This window comes from Acomys minous (genome assembly GCF_964271855.1).
Source record: "Acomys minous genome assembly, chromosome: 17".
In the NCBI taxonomy this organism is placed as follows: Eukaryota; Metazoa; Chordata; class Mammalia; order Rodentia; family Muridae; genus Acomys; species Acomys minous.
This window is the reverse complement of record NC_140500.1, coordinates 60,080,943-60,098,569: the sequence shown is the minus strand read 5'-3', so window position 1 is coordinate 60,098,569 and position 17,627 is coordinate 60,080,943. Positions and strand designations below refer to the sequence as shown.

At 50.2% G+C, this 17,627-nt stretch overlaps 1 protein-coding gene across 1 annotated transcript; it reads right to left on the bottom strand.

The window, feature by feature from the left end:
• Positions 1-2,100: 2,100 nt before the first annotated feature.
• On the bottom strand, positions 2,101-11,780 carry CD207 (CD207 molecule). The gene is made up of 7 exons (XM_084765798.1): positions 11,645-11,780; positions 8,893-9,009; positions 8,682-8,798; positions 6,397-6,771; positions 5,101-5,252; positions 3,602-3,720; positions 2,101-2,809 (listed from the first exon to the last, which is right to left on the bottom strand). The coding sequence occupies exons 1-7, from the start codon at positions 11,772-11,774 to the stop codon at positions 2,671-2,673; spliced, it is 1,149 nt and encodes a 382-aa protein (XP_084621924.1). The 5' UTR covers positions 11,775-11,780; the 3' UTR covers positions 2,101-2,670.
• Positions 11,781-17,627: the final 5,847 nt, after the last annotated feature.

Below are 17,627 nucleotides of genomic sequence, written 5' to 3'. Positions count from 1 at the left end.
GTGAGCTTGGCCTGCTGAAAGATTTCCCAGGCTAGCAAGGAAGGGAAACATGTGACGTTGATGTGATGGAGTTAAGACTATTGGAATAAAACCACCAGGCTCAATTTAGGTTATAATTAGCCAAATTTATTAAAACTATCAGCAGAGCCCCAGCCTCTAACCCAAGGCAGAGACTTGCCCCCCAGACGCAGGCAAAGGAAGGGCTTTTAAAGGCAAAACCCACAGGAAGTCCTTGAGTGTGTGCACAGCCAAGTTGCAGAGTCTAAAGAGCTGTTCTGCTTGTCCAAGACTAAGTGATCAAGGTGACCTTAAAATAGCCCTTGAATGTCTGCTCAAGCAGGTTACAGAGGCTGAAATTTAGCAATTAATCACATCATAGCAAGCAGATGGCCACGTCACCACTGTACATTTCTGGGTGGGTGGGGAGGGTGTCAAGGAGTCAGGGTTGGAGGGAGCTTGTCTTCCAGGAATTTGAGTAAGAGACAAAATGGCTTTTGGGTACATAGCAGAATAGTTGCATAGCACAAAATGAAGTGTCTTTAGCAAGTGAGTAGAAGGCAGCTGGTCCCATGGTGGGGTACCTAGGCAAATGGGGAGCCCCTCAGCAGGCGGAGTCTACTGGTAAGAGCAAGGGACCTCAGGCTGAGGTCTCTGGGGTTCTTGGAGGCTCAAAGATGCCCTGGTCCTAAACACCTGCAGCCTGGTGTGGTGGCACAATGCTTTTGGTCCCAGAACTTGAGAGGCAGATGCAGAGACAGGCTGTTCTCTAAGAGTCCAAGGCTAGCCTGATCTACACAGTGAGTTCTAGGCTAACCAGGATTACACAGAAAGACCGTGTCAAAGAAAACAGAAAAATTCCTGCGTCCTCTGCTCCCCCTTTTCTCACTCAGCAGTACCTGAGACTCCTCAACCAAGGCTGGCTCACACCTCCAGCACTCTCTCTGCTGCCCCCTGTTGGTGGCCACTGTTCTCAGGCCTTGTCTCAGGATTCTGGCTTATATTCGGAAACACAGCCTCTGTGAAGAATGAGGACCTCAGGAAGGGTACCCCCTGGAATCAGGGCCGGAGGACAGAAGAATGGATACCTAGCAACTCCCAGAAGATGCTTTTCAAACCGTACCATACTTAACTCACATAGAAACTAAAAATAAACCTTGCCCGTGACTACTGGCATTTTCAGGGCTTGACCGACCCCCTTTTAAAAACCTCTATCTGAGTATACTCCAAGCCCCCATTTTTACTTCTATCTGAGTGTACCCCAAGATTGCATATCCCTTCAGGTTCACAATGGCCACTAGGAATAAAAACATGCACTCTAGGCAAGGCTTTGAGCCAGGAGGTGTTTAAAGTAGAAGAAGAGTTTGTCTGCCCAGGGCATAGCAAGAGAGGAAACACAGTGGAGAGGAGAGGTAGGCGCCCCAGGCTGCTGTGAGGGGGGACTGGGCATGTGACAGTCTGGTGGCAGGAGGGAGGGGAGCTGGGCCAGGCAGCTCAAAAAGTAAAACAACAGCAACAACAACAACAAAATACAGACAGAGGACGTGCCAGCCACAACCTGCACTCACTGGATTAGCTCAGTGGAAAGGGAATTCAGGCTTCAGAGAAAATGGATAAAAGAGGTGATGGGACAGGGCATGGACAGCTATTCCCATGGTAGACAGCCAGCCCCCCCCCCCCCCCCCCGGCAAGCAGTATGGGAAGAATTGCTTAGCTGTCCTGAAGCAAACTGCTCCTCTCTCACAATGGTATCATGTAGAGCAGGCTGGCCTGAAGCTCACTGTGTAGCTAAGGATGACCCTTCTGATTCTCCTGCCTCCGCCTCCTCAGCACTGGGATCACAGGTGTGCACCAACACATCTGTCCGTAAAGTCCTGTGGATTTGACTCCGGGGTCACCAGTGCCAGGTGAGCTCTTCTCTCGCTGAGCCACACCTCCAGGCTTCCTATGGATTTTTTTTTTTTTTTATATTTTGTTCTCTTAGTCTGTAATTTAAATCTACAGGACTGAAGAGATGGCTCAGCAGTTAAGAGCACTTGCTATTCTATCAGAAGACCAGAGTTTGGATGTCAGCACCCACAGATGTTTATGGGGATTGAACTCCCTCTTCTGACCTCTGTGGGCACACACACACACACACACACACACACACACACACACACACACACATCAAAAAATAGCAAGTCTTTAAATTTATTTTCCATGGACACATAAAAACAAAATATTTACATATTTTGAGAGTACTATGTGATGTCTTAATACATGTATAAATTGTATAGTGTTTAAATTGGGCGTGTCTGTCTCCTCCAACACTGGTCATGTTTGGATGTAGCTTTCATATGGTCAGCCAAGGTTTCTTAGAAAGATCAGGAAAAAAAGCAAGCAAAATGTTTGGAGTACTGACCTGCCTCCCCTGGAAAGAGGGGACTTTCTACATCTTCTCCAAGTCCTCACACACTTAACCTAAGCTCCTACAAGGTCCTCTGTGGGGGAGGGGGGCAGAAAATTCCAAGCCAAGACATATGGACTCCAGGTCATGTTTGGGACAATTTTCAAGCAAGAAAAACTTAAGGCAAAGAGCAATCTTGAGGCATAGGGGAGAATCATCTCTTCAATCTGGGTCACTGTTGCAGCCCAGTGGCTGATCTCGGGCCAGGCGTGTCATGGGACGGCTTAGATGTGGGGCTGCTTACAGATGAAAAGGAGGGTATTGTCACAGGGAAGATCGTTCCAGGACATGAGAGAGGACACCCTGATATTGACGCAGTGTTCATTGTTCGCTACATTGTTGGGTTCACCTGGAATCCAGAACCTATCAAAGCGAGAAAACAAAGAAAGATACGCTTTATGCACCCGGCAGAATGCTTGCATAGCATGAAGAAAGCCCAGACTCAGATCCACAACACCAAATGCACTGGGCATGGTGGCGCATGCCTTTATTCTGGCACCCAGGAGGTAGAGACAAAAACGATCAGAAGTTCAAGGTCAACCTAGGCTGCAAAGCGATTTCCAAGCCTACCTGGGAGCTGTTTTTTTTTTTCAATTAGTTATTTCAGAAGCCAGAGAGATGGCTCAGTGGGTTAGGGTACCTGCAAGCAAACCTTATGACCTGGGTCTGATTCGATGATTCATGTGGTGGGAAAGGACAGGCTCCGACAATTCGTCCTCTGATCTCTACACACATGTGACACATGCTGCCACACGTACACTCACACAATAAAATAAAAAATTCTTTGATGAGTTATTTCAATCCCAGTTTTTATCCTTGGTGACAACACTGCAAGGTTTTGCTCCCAAAGCTAAGAAGACCAGCAGGCCTTCAACGCTAAGCCTCCTGCTGTGCCCTGACCCTCTTCTCTCAAGGCTCTCACCAGCCCATACTGCACAGGCCTGGACTTGGGTCAGAACCTCAGCTCAGCTGGGCGGAAGGTCCTGGAGGCTCCTAACTGGCCCCAGGTACCCCATGAGCAGCAGCAGTTAGCTGGATCTCCCCCGCTCCAGTGCTGCCGCTGTGCTAGGATGACGACAGAGCACAGAGTGTGTTCATGGGAACTCACGCCCAAGCAAGCCAGGCTGGGAAAGTGGGAGCTGCAGACTCACTCACCTCTCACTTTGCTCCTTGTTGAACGACGTCTCATCTACCCAAAACCAGTCCCCCTCACTCCCTTTCTTGGTGAGGCCAATCCAGTGTGGAAGCCCATCTGCTGCCTTGCACAGAAACTCCTGTGGAGAAACACAGAGTACGTGAGCGGAGGCCCGGCCACCACGGCACCTTTGAGTACCTACCCAATGCACAGCGACAGCCCTGAACTTGATCGTGCCCCGTGAGTCAGGTGCAGCATCTTCTGCCTGGACCCAGAGCACACTCCCAAGGCCTGGTTGCTCTCAACCTATCAGCTCACAAATGTGGAACTTGCGCTCTCTAGTGGACTGTGGGAGGACAAGGGAGACGCAGCCTGCCTGGCCTGGCAGCAGATGCCTGCAATCCCTACACTTTAGAGTCTGAGGCTAAGGAATTGAGAGTTCAAGGGCGTCCTGAGTTACATACCGATACCCTGTCTCAGAGGAAAACAATGCAGAAAACTCAGCCGATCTACAGATAAGGGACATCGAGGGACTGGCCTATATGGTAATACAGAAATTACATGATCCCTTAATTGTACAGGACACCACAAAACCTCCTATGTGTCCTTCCACTGTCCTCTAGCGCAGGGACTGTTTCATCAATTCACTTAAAGTGAGGCCTGGGGAAAGTAAGTTGTCTCCCCAAGGCTCCAGGACAAGTTTGATGGCAGACTACCACACTTGACTAGAACAGAGACCCTGGGCCCTCATCCACTTTACTTCTCTGCCTCTCAGATCAGTGAGCCCAGTCTACACTCTAAGTCACCAGTAAGGAGGCTTCCTGGGTCCTGGAGTTTGTTAATGTGCACAAACCTTTCTATTTTCTAGCATGTGGGAAAGGGCGCCCCCTCGAGGCCTTCCTTTAAGATAGCAGATTGTGTGACAGGCATTCACTAGGGACTTAGGAGCAGAAATGACATTTTAGTTGAGGGCAGGAGCTTTGTCAGCCAGTGCAGCAACTGCGGATGTGTGTTGAAACAAAGCCTCCTTTGGCTTAGGCCTTTGATACCCACAACGAACAGGACCCCTGCCATCCCTTGCTACGTGTGCAGTAACCGTGAGAAATAAACCTCCGGAGGGGTAGGGAGGTGCGGTTAGGGAAACGAAACAGTGGGTAAAAACACTTGCCACACAAGCATGAAGATCTGAGTTCAAATCCCCAGCACCCATATAACCCCAGCCTTATGGGAGGCAGAGACAGGTTTTCTGGAACTTCCTGGCCACCAGCTAGTGCTTGGAGAATGTGACAGAGTGATAGATGTTCTTCTGTGGCCTCCACACATGCATGGGTACATGCCCCTCTGCGTGCTCACACATGCACACACACACACATACACACACACCACACACATGGGCACACATGCACACACAGGGTCACTAACCCCCACCACACAGTTAAGGACTTTTTGTTACTGCAGCAAACTCCTGCCCAGCCTCCCTGACACGGCCCTTCACAGAGCAGTGATGGTTGCAACTCACTTGCTCTGATTTTGAGGTCACTGAGGTCAAGTGAGCTTCCCTAGAAATGCAGAACTGCTCGGCGCTGTACCAGGTCTTTGGGGTACGTGAAAAGTAATAGAAGTTCCCCTCGAAGTACTTCCAGCCTCGAGACACCATCTCCAGAATGTCACCTGCAAAACAGGAGCTGAGGTGACTGTGGCGCTCCTCCCGGTTCCGCTTTGTCCTGACTGGAGATGGGATCTTCGAGGGGAGCCTGGGGCAGCAGTGAATGGGTCCCGGCTCCGGGGTCTTGAGGTTCCAGTATCAGGGGTTGGGGACACTCCATTGGAACCCTAAAGATCTGAGACTTGTGGATGGAGATTCTGAGGCTAGAACAGGTACAGTGGCAGAGGGCAGAATACGACAGGAACACAAGGGGCCATTGCCTCCAGGCCCTGGCTCACAGTAACGAACTGCATGGGTACAGGCCAGGTGTGACATATGTTAGTAAAGTGTCACGAGGTGAGCTCAGTGAGAAGCTGTCCCTTTGTCTGGCCCTTGACTCCATGACAGGGAGGAAAGAAGACAGAAGAATGGACCAAAATAAAGACACTGTGTCCTTGAGAACATGGAGAAGCCAAACCGTTTCCCACAAAGGTTACTACTGTTTATCCCAAATAGATAGACAGTGAAATAGACAGACAGACAGACAGACAGACAGACGGACAGACATAAAGGCCTGCCATGGGAAAGAGGAGCTGAGAGCTTAGCCATGGAGAGAAAGATCAACTTGGAAGATGACTGCCTCAACTTCCCCAAGGCAGTTTCTGCCAGATGTTTATAAGCTCCCAATTTGGTGATGTCACCGTCCAGCTGTTGTTTGTCCTTTTACTCAGAAGCCTTACTCAAGGGAGCTATCAGAAAATTCAGCTGAGGGCCCCCAGTCGATTTCTGCTAGAGGTTTTGAGTGCCCAATTTGACGTTTTTGCCATCATCTACCATGTCTGTCTGTCATCTATCCATTTATCATTTGTTATTCATTCTTTAATTTTTATTTCACTATATACTTAATAAACTCGCTTGATCAAAACCAGACAATACAGAATGCCATGACTGGCTACTGATGGGTCAACATCCTGCACCTTAGTGTAGCGACCCAAGCTGGGCCTACTGTCTTCTCTCCTCTCAGAGCAATAGTTCAGGCCTTCCTTGTTGACTTTCCATTCCACCCTCTTCCCTGTCCCCTGCCCACCCACAAGCTCGCTGGCCTCCTGTCTGAGACAGGCAGGGCCTTGTGGCCACTGGTCCGCCCCCAGGATAATCTCATTTACTTACTCTGCCCTTTGAGCAGCCTGCTGATAGTCTCCAAGCTGTTCTGTAGTCCTCGGACTTTTGCATTCAAGGCGCTGGCTTTATCCAGATCTCTTTGCAGCTCCGGGATTTTGGCGTTGAGACTAGCAACCTCTCCCCAGCTCTTTGTTAATGCCTCGAGTTCAGCATGGGCTAAGTCCATGCTGACTTCCAAGGACGCGATCTGAGAATGCACCCGCTTAAGGCTGGTGTTCACCGTCTCCATCTGAACTCCAGACTTCTCCACGCGGCCTTTGACCTTCTCGAGGTCAGAACCCAGGCTGCTGATGTTGTCCACGCGGCCTCTCAACGTCTGGGCGTCACTCTTCACATCCAATATTTTGCCCATCAACCTGGGATCTGGATTTGAGAAAGCCAAAACGTCAACGGAGGGGTTCCTAAGCCATTGAGGTGGGATGCTGTCCAAAGGAAGGGAAAGCCGCGGGGTCAAGCTTCCCAAAGGATCAGGACGGTCCAAGGAGCTGCCACCTACCCGCCACTCATTCACTGATGTGCATCAAGTGTGCATCAGGAGCCACCATGTGTCAGGAACGCTGTCTGGCACAGGCAGCTTAGGTACCTTCTGAGCCTATGAGCTAGTTCCCAGCTCCTGTCAAAGACACAGCCACCAGCTGGGGCAGCACACCCCTCCCTCTGTGGCCATGAGCTGGGCCATATCTGTGCAGACTGCAGAGCAGACGGGAGGGGCATCAAGCTTTTCCTGCCCTTCCTTGGCCCCATTTTTCATACTCTACTAAGATCATAGGCACGGGAGCAGAAGAGTCCTCTGGGACTGCAGATGAATGACTCAGCAGGAGGGACACTTATTCTTGCAGGAAACCTGAGTTTAATTCCCAGCACAGCACAATGTGGCAGCAGTTCATAGCTGCCCACAAGCGCAGTTCTAGGGAGAGCCACTGCTCTCTTCTCTCTTCAGGCACCAGAGCATGTGGTGTGTGAACATGCAAGCAAAACACTTGCATGCATAAAATTAAATGAGATTAAAAATAAAAGGAGTCCTGTGAGACAGGAAGTGCTAGAAGCCAGAAACAGTCAGGCATGGTGACCCACACCTTCAATCTGAGCACTCAGGAGGCAGAGGCAGGTGGGGCTCTGTGAGTTCCAGGCAGGCCTGCTCTGCTGAGTTCCAAGCCAGCCAGGGCTACATAGTGAGGCTTTGTCTCAAATAAAAGCGAGAGGAGAGGAGGGGAGGGGAGGGGAGGGGAGAGGAGGGGAGAGGAGGGAAGGGGAGGGGAAGGAAGGGGAGGGGAGAGGAGGAGAGGGGAGGGGAGGAGGAGGGAAGGGGAGGGGAAGGAAGGGGAGGGGAGAGGAGGAGAGGGGAGGGGAGGAGAGGGGAAGAGAGGGGAGGAGAGGGAAGGAGAGGGGAAGGGAGGGGAGGGGAAGGGAGGGGAGGGGAGGGGAGGGGAGGAGAGGGGAGGGGAGGGGAGGAGAGGAGAGGGGAGGGGAGGAGAGGGGAGAACAGGGATCTAGGATAAGGGCAAGGTTAGTGATGTCCTGGAAGGGTGAGACTGAGAATCTGAGTCCACACATGTAGGCCATGAAAAGAGAAAACATTGCTCCCTATACATTCAAGAGACTCGACAGAAGAAAGAAAAGTGTGACCACAGCAGAGGCCAAGAAGCTTCTAGAAGAGGAATAAGAAGGCTCCAAGTATGGACATACTCTTTGCAAAGAAGAGAGTTCAGAGACTGCCTGAGAGGCTTGCTGACCTAGCCGTGCTCTCTGTGTGCGCAGTGGAGAACTCAGTCCCTAGTAGGGTCAGGAGACGTCACGCTCACCGTCGGGAGCTAGCCACAAAGCTGTTTGTTTGTTTGTTTGTTTGTTTTTTCAAGACAGCGTCTCTCTGTGTAGCCTTGGCTGTCCTGGACTCACTTTGTAGACCAGGCTGGCCTTGAACTCACAGCGACCCACCAGCCTCTGCCTCCCGAGTGCTGGGATTAAAGGTGTGCACCACCATGCCCGGCCCACCACAAAGCTTTGAATCCAAGGGTCTCAGAGCCATGAGTGACAGGAAGCTAAAGGAGGCAAAGGTAGAAATAAAAGGCTTGGTGACTGTCTCCTGAAGACCAAAGATTACCCTGAGAACAGACATTTTCCAATGTCAGTTCAAAAATCCCCCCAGAACCTGGGATGGAAGGGACAGAAGGCCAGCTTCCAGAAGCACCAGGGAACTTCCCAAAACATCATAGACTGGAGACACCAAGGACTACAGCGAGAAGGTTCAGGTGTCCAGGGACCTGGTGACTTACAGAAAACAGCCTGCAGCACAATAATGGCGACCAGCATCAACGACAGACAGATGGCGGCCGCGTGGATGCAGAGAGGTTTCCTTAGGACCGGAGGCAGATCCGACTTGGGAGGAGGTTCTGGAAGGAGACAAGGAGGTCTGCTAAGGATCAGTGATGCGCCCGGCATTGGGCATAAGCACCTAGTGGGCGTGGAGCAATGGCTGGCACTTGCCTCGAGGCCAGAGAGAGATGTTCTGCTTGTCCACTGTGAAGTGCGCGTCGGGAACCTCCTTCTCCTTCATCGCCACCTCTGGCATTGGAGCTTCTCGATACCTCTCTCCACACGGGCCTTTTATCCAGAAAGAAAGAGGAAATGAGTCACAAAGCAGGTCACTGCATCATGCCCAAGTTCCCTGTTCTTGCCCTAGACACTTTGCCTGGCCGAGGCCACAGCTTCAACCCTCTTCAAAGATCTGGTAAACTTTTTCCCCCACTCAAGCAGACAGAAGAGTGAAAAGGGTAATTGATATCACAGTATTACTATAGAAATAATTTTTACTTCTTAGAGCTCAAAAATGAGTCTAGAAATTTCTGAAGCAATTGCTTAGACAAGGACATTGGGAAGTGTGTGTGTGTGTGTGTGTGTGTGTGTGTGTGTGTGTGTGTGTGTGTGTGTACACGCAGGCATACACTGTGAATTACCTATCCAAATGGATAGCATATTGTGCTGGTTCATGATCACTAACTCACTACATCTCCACAATGTTTCACATGAAGAGATGCTATTATCATCCTCATTTTCCAGGAAATGAGCTACACTGAGGCATAAGGATGTGATATACTTCAGGGAAGAACAAACTAGGTTTTCATCTTATCATAATGTAGGCCTCTGAGAGATGACTGAACTGGGGATATGTAAAACACTGAGTGTTGCATGTTGACTTATCCAGCCTTGGAAGATGACAAGCGTACTTCCTGGTTAGCTCCTAAAGAGACAGGGAGAGAAGACTGTAGTGGCTACCATTCTGAAACTGTCCAAATGGACCCCCAAGAGCTGAGGCCCTTGTGCCTCAGCTGTGTTCGTCTCTGAGAGTTACTCAGAGAGAGCCATGGATACAAAGGCATACCTTTCCCCTTGGAATAGCAAAAGCCTGACTGCTTGGCAGGTGTGTTCATCTGTCTTCCTTGCCCCAGGACAAGCCAGTGAGCCTGCCATTATGGTTATAAGTCTCCCCAGGGATTCTGTGGAGCTTTTCCTTGTTTGAGTGCCAGGAGCAATTGGATTTTAAAATACAGTATCTTATACACTATTTGCAGGGAAATTGGCCAAAGTCAGGCAGTGTTGGCAAAGATCAGGGGATAGCTCAGACACAGCTGCCTTAGGACTGATAGCCACAGTCCAGGGGGGAAGAATTGATTCCCAAGAATCCACAGCCTTGATCCTTTTGAGGCTCCGGCTCCAGCCGCAGACTGAACCTTGCCAAGTCCACTCCTGGACAAGGCCACAGCTACCCTTCCCTTTGTCCTTTCATGAAGCCCTCTGAGGAAATCTTGGGTCAGTCTCGCTCCCAACAAAAGGGGACCAGGGGAAATGGGGAAGAACGAGAAAAAAAGAGACTAAAAGTTTCAAGGGGAATAGGCCCAAGATATGATATACACACGTACAAAAGCATAAGTAATTTAATTTCCTTAAGATGACTTTCTGTTGGGCATGGTGGCATCTGTCTTTAATCCCAGCACTCAGGAGGCAGAGGTCGGAGGATCTTTGTGAGTTTGAGGCCAGCCTGATCTACATATTGAGTACAAGGGCAGCCAGGGTTACACAGTGACACCCTGTCTCAAAAAAAATTTTTTTTGAAATAAAATATAAATAAATCGTTGGCTTTTCCCAAATGGAATCCTCTCTGTACGCTGAGTTAGAGCTGGTCCCAGTGGTCTCAGGAGGCATCAGGGAGCCCCACTGGGCTGAGGTCCTCTTTACGGGAAGGGCAGGATTGGAAACCTTCGGTCCAAATGGACACAGGTTCAAGGTGACGTCTTGATCTCTGAGCCAAAGCTGACCAGTGTGAAATGGGCAAGAAGCAGGGATCTTGGCTTATGAGCCACCTGTGGTTTCAGGAGAAAAAGTCCCAGGCCCTACAGCTGGCCGCTGGCCTCCTCCCTGAGAGGAAAGGGACAGAACAAGGTGTCTCCAGTGTGACTTTTCAGTCAGGGAAGCAGTTCTTTAGCACTCTCTGGTGCAAACCAGCCCTTGCTAATGAGGAACTCCGCCTTAACCTCAAGAGACTAAGAAATCCCTCTGTGACAAGAGAAAGGGAACGGCTATGCCCGTTTTCCTGTTTCCCCTTGCGGTGTTCCTAGGGCTCTCTGACTTCCTCTGGAGAAGGCCAGAGGAGGGGTCGGCTCGGACACCTTTTCCCTTCTCAGGATGAGCGAGTCTTGTGCTTGGAGATGAAGTATGGGCAAGATTGAGAAGAACAGAAACATAACCCTAGGGTACGGTGACACGGCTCAGTTGGTAGAGCGCTTGCCTAGCATACACAAAGCCCCGGGTTCGAGCCCCAGCACTGCATAAACCTGGCAGGTAGTGCCAGCACTTGGGAGGTAGGGGCAGGAAGATTACAAATTTGAGGTTCAAGGTCAACCTGGGCTACAGGAGACCTTATGAGGGACAAGGGAAAGAGGAGAGAGAAAGGAGGAGAAGGAGAGAGACAGAGACAGAGATTGACTCAAGTTGTTTGACGTGCTTGCCCACCAGTACTGAGAGTCACCTCCAAGGAGTGGAGGTCAAGTGGTGACAAGGCAAACATGGAGGACACTAGACTGGACAGCGAGTTGACAGTGAGTACATGTGAGACAAGAGGAAGGGAGGGAGAGAGAGGAAAGGGGAGAAGAAGGTAACAAATGCAGCGAGAGGAGTCAGGGCAGGGGTCAGACCTATCCCCAGGCCTGGAGAGACCCCTACACCTATGACAGGGACTCACGCAGTAGATTCCAGGGAGCTGAGGGATGCTCTGGGTGTGTGCTCCAGTAAACAAAGGACAGGATGATGCGTACAGGAGAGACATCAGAACACAGGCAGCTACCGGCCCCGCTCTCGGAAAGAGCCCTCATCCGGAAGGAAGGAGAGACTACAACACCCAAGAAGTCATGTGTCTCTACACGGACACCTCCCAGTCTCCCTTGATCCTTTTGTGGGTTCGTGTGGAGCAGTGGCAGAGCGCCGGAGTATAGGTTGTTACTAGCCTGTGACAAAGGGCAGGGAAGAAATATGAAACTGGGTGAAAACTTGTCATTGACCAGACTCGGCGGCCACTCCCAGAAGGGAAGCTGTTCTCAATTCGTTTACAGACTGTGCAGTAAGAAGCAGCTGGAGGAGTTGGTGGTTGGACCACCAGACAGCAGGGCTTAGGGGAGGGGCTAGGAGGTGGCCGGAAGAGGCATCACTTATGCACAGGAGACCTGCTCATGAGACAAACCCCCCAGCAATGCAGGAACTTCTCCCCCCAAAAAACAGAACCATGCCTGAGAAAAGTGTGTGTGTGTGTGTGTGTGTGTGTGTGTGTGTGTGTGTGTGTGTGTGTGTGTGTGTCCCAGAGTTCCATGTTTCTCCATTTCACATTTTAAGACAGGGTCTCTCACTCAACCTGGAGTCACTGACCAGCTCAGCTGGCTGGCCTGAGAGCTCAGGGGATCCTTCTGTGTCTGCTTCCTCTATGCTGGGACCAGCAGCTGTGCCTGCTGGTATATGGGCGCTGGGCATCCACCTGCAGTACTCACGCCTGAGCAGCAAGCACTTTCCTAGCGGACAAAGCCATCTCTCCAGGCTGCTGACTCATCATTCTTCAAGTGTATGTGCTTATAAAGAACCATGTGATGTTTCCAAACTTCTAAAAGTCATACAGAATGAAAATATTCCAAGTTCTTTCCCCTAGTTTCTTTTTGTTCTTCTCCTGAGACAGAGCCTCACTGTGTGGCCCTGGCTGCCCTAGAACTTGCTCTATAGACCAGGGTAGCCTGAAACTCACAGCTCCGCCTGCCCCTGCCTCCTGAATGCTGGGATTAAAAGTGTGCACCCCCTACTCCTGCCTCCCTTAGCCTCTTGGAGCCCAGTCATCATCCATGGTGCCCGTGCCATGCAGCCGTGTACCAGAAATGTACTTAGCTCACCAGCCGACCAGAATTTCCTCCACCTAGAAGTTATAAAGATCAGATTTCCACCTTTCCAAACATGGAAGCTGTGTCTGCCATCTGGAGTGAGGAAGGTGACTGGGCTGGAGGAGAAGTGCACAGTGGGAAAGACCAAAACAGCCTACAGCGGAAGCCCAGAGCCGCGCTAATTGGACAGGAGCCTGCGCTTTCCTGATTGCTAGCCTGGGCTTTTATGGTGTGTTAATACAATCATGGAGGGCATGATCAGAGACAAGGAGGGACAAGCAAGTGGCTTTGAAGAAGTGGCAGGAGACAGTGAATTTGCTCTCTGTTCAGGCCAGTTCCCTCAGTACTGGGTGTAGCCTAGTGACGTTAGGAGTCCCAAGGTGCCAGAGACTTCCGGTTCAGCTCTGCAGCCTTTGTTTTCAGGATCACACAGAATGAACCGCCATGTATCATCACTAAGAGAGAAAGGATGAGGTAGGAAACCTGAGTGCCGCTTCAGCCGGGATGGAGAGATGTCACAGAGTACCAGAGGAACCTGTAAGAGGGAAACTGCCGGCCTGACCACACTGGTCAGGAGTTGGCACGAGCTCCTCAGCAAGAAGGAACCAAAGGTGACGACAGCAATGCCGCCTTCCAGATGTCACCCTGCTCTGGGCCAGAGTCCCCTCCGTTGGGGATGACGGAACAAGAGCTGGTGGGCAATGTATAATTACACGGTGCGTATGAATCACGAGTGACATGCTTTCTTGGGCCTCGTGTGCAGTTTTGGGGGACAGTTACTTGGCCCTTGACCACAAGTATCTGGCTTGCCGATCAGATGAGTTTCCCGGTGCCCAAAGTAGGCCAAGTGTCCAGCTCTGTGTGTCTCATATGCCTAATAGAGTTCTGAGTCCAATCCCAGAGAAATACCATCTTCCAAGGCTGCAGAGAGGAGTCAATAAGAAGAGTGAAGACTTAAGAATGGACGTCGAAGGTCACCAAAGACAAGGAACAGCCAGTCATCTCTGAGACCACATGATCACCTTGGCCCTGTTGTTCACAGTGGACCTACCAGTGCCCAGGGTCCTCTGGTCATTTACATTAGAAACCCAGATACACCGAGGAGACTCGTAGCTACTCTTCTGGAACAACTTAACAACTTAAGATTTATCCGCCCCGCCCCAGGGAAAAAAATGCATAGTTCAATGTAAATATTGTTATCAAGGCTTCAAATTATTGATTAATAACTGCAGAATTACAGACTTTGAAAGTTAAAGTTTATACTTAAAAATAGAAATAGAACCTAGAGAAATGGCTCAGTAGTTAGGAGCACCAAGCTGCTCTTGCTGGGGTCCCTCAGGTTTAGTTTCCAGCACCCACGTGGCAGCTCACAATAAATCTGTGACTCCAGTTCCAGGGAATCTGATGCACACTTTTTTTGTTTTTTTGGCCTCCAATAGTACCAGGCCTGCATGTGGTAGACATACACGCATTCAGACAAAAAATCCATATGTATAAGATAAAAAATAAATATATTAAAAATATATGATCCAGCTATTTTATCCCTGGGCATACAGCCCGAGAATCCCACACCCTACCACAGAGACATTTGCACTCCCATGACTATTGATGCTTTTTTCACTATAGCAAGGAAATGGAACCAGCCTAGATAGACATCTGTAACAGGTAAGTGGAAAGTGAAATATACAAAATGGCACATACACAGAATGGAATACTATTCAGCTCTGATGAAAAACTAAGTCACAAAGTTTTCAGGAAAGCAAGCGGACTTAGAATATTAGGCGAAGTCACAGAATCTCAGAAACAAAAAACCACATGTTCTCCCTCATGTGTGATGCTAGGAGCAAGCGTGCGTGTGGTACAGAAGAGAGCGCAGGGGGACAAGAGAGGGCAGGGTTGGGGGATAAGGAAGGATGGATACAGGAACCGGACGCTTGAGGCTTGAAAGAATATAAAGCTAATTGTCTTTCTAGCTTTAACTCTGTCCTGGAATTTTTTTTTTCATTTTTTTAAATTTATTTTTTATTTTTATTTATTTTATTTTATTTGCTTTTGTGGTAGATAAGTGCATAAAAATGGGATTGACGGTGAAGGCGGAAATCCAAAGAAGAGCCCCACCACTTCAGAATGACCACCATCTCGTGCAGACTTCGGATCTGGGCAGGCGTGTGTGTGGCTGGTTACCGTAACCCAGCAGAAGCTCTGCGACCCTATCGCCTAGTTACAAATTTCTTCACAACAAAGTGATTTTCGCCAGTTTACAGTACCTGATCATAATTGTGCCGTTCAAAAGCAAAAGCTAAAAAACCACAGATTGACTCCCTACAAGCTGTCCCGGACAGGAAGCTAAGGTGTGGCTCCGCCCCGGACCTCCGAGCTCTCTTCATCAGCGTTCATTGCACGGGATCTGCTTTACTTCTCCTTGTGTTCCGTTGTTGTTGTTGTTGTTGTTGTTGTTGTTGTTGTTGTTGTTGTTTTATGAACAACATTCTCAACATCAAGTCTACTCTCAAAAGTAAGCTCACTGGTCCAGGAGAAAAGTCCTGAGAAAATAAAGAGGAGGATTTTTAATGAAATGTGTGGGCGCACGCAGAAGCTCATAACAGCCAGTTCTCTCTCGAACGGGGAGCCCTGGCGGGCAGCACCTACCACCTGGCATTGTGTAAATAGTCCCACAGCGACAACGTTCAGGTTGATGCGGGGTCTCTACACACAGTTGAGACAAGGCACACTGAGGCCTTTCCAGAGCCCACAAGACCAGCTCCTGCACGCCCCCACAAGACAAGAAATGTTTCTCTTCTCGGACTTCAAACTGTCCAGTAATGAGGCTGTCGTCTCCAGGAAGCAGAGAAGAGCCCCTGGCTACAGGGTTAAGGTCAAAAGACCGTGACACCGTCAAATGCCATGGGAGGGGGAGACAGAAAGTAAGGGAGAGATGCGAAGACCCCAGGATGAGGTGAGGCCTGAGCCCTCATCTCCTGGGAGTTCTCTAGAACGCTCTCATCCCTTTTCACCAGCCCCACCAACAACAGATGCCCGCTGGCTGGAGCTTCTGTCTGTAATATCCAGAATGAAGTGTTCCTCTTTGCTAGCCACAGAGGCTTGGCTGCCCCACCACCACTACCAGCACCGCAGTGCCCTGACGTAAGCACGCTTCCCCACCCTGAGTGTGGCCCATGGTCACAGGGGACTTGCTAGGGAAACTCCCTGGGTACTGGGTACTTCCTATGAACAAGAGCCACCCACACCAGGAGGCCCCATGCTTTACCACCAGAGACCAGACGTGATGGGAAACTGACTAACTGTGTCTACAGGAGAAAAAGAAAAGTCCCTTTCCACCGGAGGCACAAACCTCTCAGGATGGGGAGACCTTTTGGGGGTCTGGGAAGGCAGTGGGGCTATGTAGCAAATGAGCAGTAGGGGCCAACGGAGGCTGGACAAGGGATGGCAGGGCAGAAGTCCTTGTGGCGGGATGTCCCAGGTGAGGTTGTGGCACCTGTGGAAGCAGGTAGTTTTGGGGAGCATCTCTTGTGACTGCTAGCTAGGCAGTCGTGCGCCAGAACCCTTTCTTCCTGCGGTCCTGTCTTTGCTGGTTTTATTGTTGTTAGGGGTGACTCCATTTTGATTCTGGCACCTTCATGTAGCCTAGAACCTTCCGGGTCTAGCTGTCTTGGTTTGGTTTGGGGTTTGGGGGGGGAGAAGGGGGAGGGGTTGATTTTGTTTTTGTTTTTTCAAGGCAGAGTTTCTCTGTGTAACAGCCCTGGCTGTCCTGCACTCGCTTTGCAGACCAGGCTGGCCTGGAACTCACAGAGATATCCTCCTGTCTCTGCCTCCCACATGCTGGGATTAAAGGCGTGTGCCACCACGCCCAACAGGTCTAGTAGTCTTGATCCGTGACTCTGGATTGGGACTACAAAGTCTGAGGGTAAACATCCTTAGCAACAGAAACAAACAAACAAACGTTTGAGGAACTTTACCTGTGAATTGTGAATCCCAGGGTCCAGCTGATGAGGTCCAGGCACAATCCTTTCTCGTCCTTCCAGCCTCAAGAGGTCCCCTCCTGTACATGCTCACGTGCGCTGACCAGTGCCATTGCAGAGAGCACCCCTGCAGATCTCTGTCTGACACAGTGGTATAAGTGTGCAATCCAGTACCCAGGAAGCTGAGGCAGGAGGATTGCAGGTTTGAGTCCAGCATGGACTACCAAATGAAACCTTATCTTAAAACCAACAACAACAAAAAAATTAAGTAGAGGGAATCTGTTCTTGAGGCAGGGGACAAGCCCTCCGGGAAGCAGATGTCAGGTAGGATTAACAACCATTAAATGTGTGGGGAGTTATCAGCGCAGGTCTAGAGAAAGCTGGCAACCAGGAGACTACAATGCCAGCCTTGCTCCCATGAAGGTGGAAGGCAGAGAGGCCTGTGAAAGTGTTTGTCCCAGGCTGTTGTTTGCCTAAGGACTGTCTGCAAGTCACCTACCAGAGGACACCCACGTGCTGGCCTGCACAGCTGGAAGCAAGCCAGATTAGCACACTGCTCTACCCACTTCTCATGTTGCTTTGAAACCTTTGGTTTTCAAGCAGAGATCGTGTCACTGTGGGATTCACTTCTCACAAACCGACAGGAATCTGGATTTTTTGATCCTGCAAGCTTTGTTGCAGGTTACTAAATTCACGCTGTGCATTCCCCTCCATGACCTGCAGATGGCGCCATCACCTCTGCCTGGACACGGGACCCAGAGGCTGTTTTCACCAGGCTCAGGAACCTGGTCCTCAATAGAAAACTGTTATGACTGGAGTAACACAGCTC

Coding starts and splice junctions, on each gene's coding strand:
- CD207 (XM_084765798.1), bottom strand. CDS start 11,774: ATGAGGGCTCTTTCCGAGAGCGGGGCCGGTAGCTGCCTGTGTTCTGAT. Junction 9,010..11,644: donor AGCTCCCTGGAATCTACTGC/GTGAGTCCCTGT, acceptor TCTGGATAAAAG/GCCCGTGTGGAGAGAGGTAT. Junction 3,721..5,100: donor TGACCTCAAAATCAGAGCAA/GTGAGTTGCAAC, acceptor GTTTCTCCACAG/GAGTTTCTGTGCAAGGCAGC.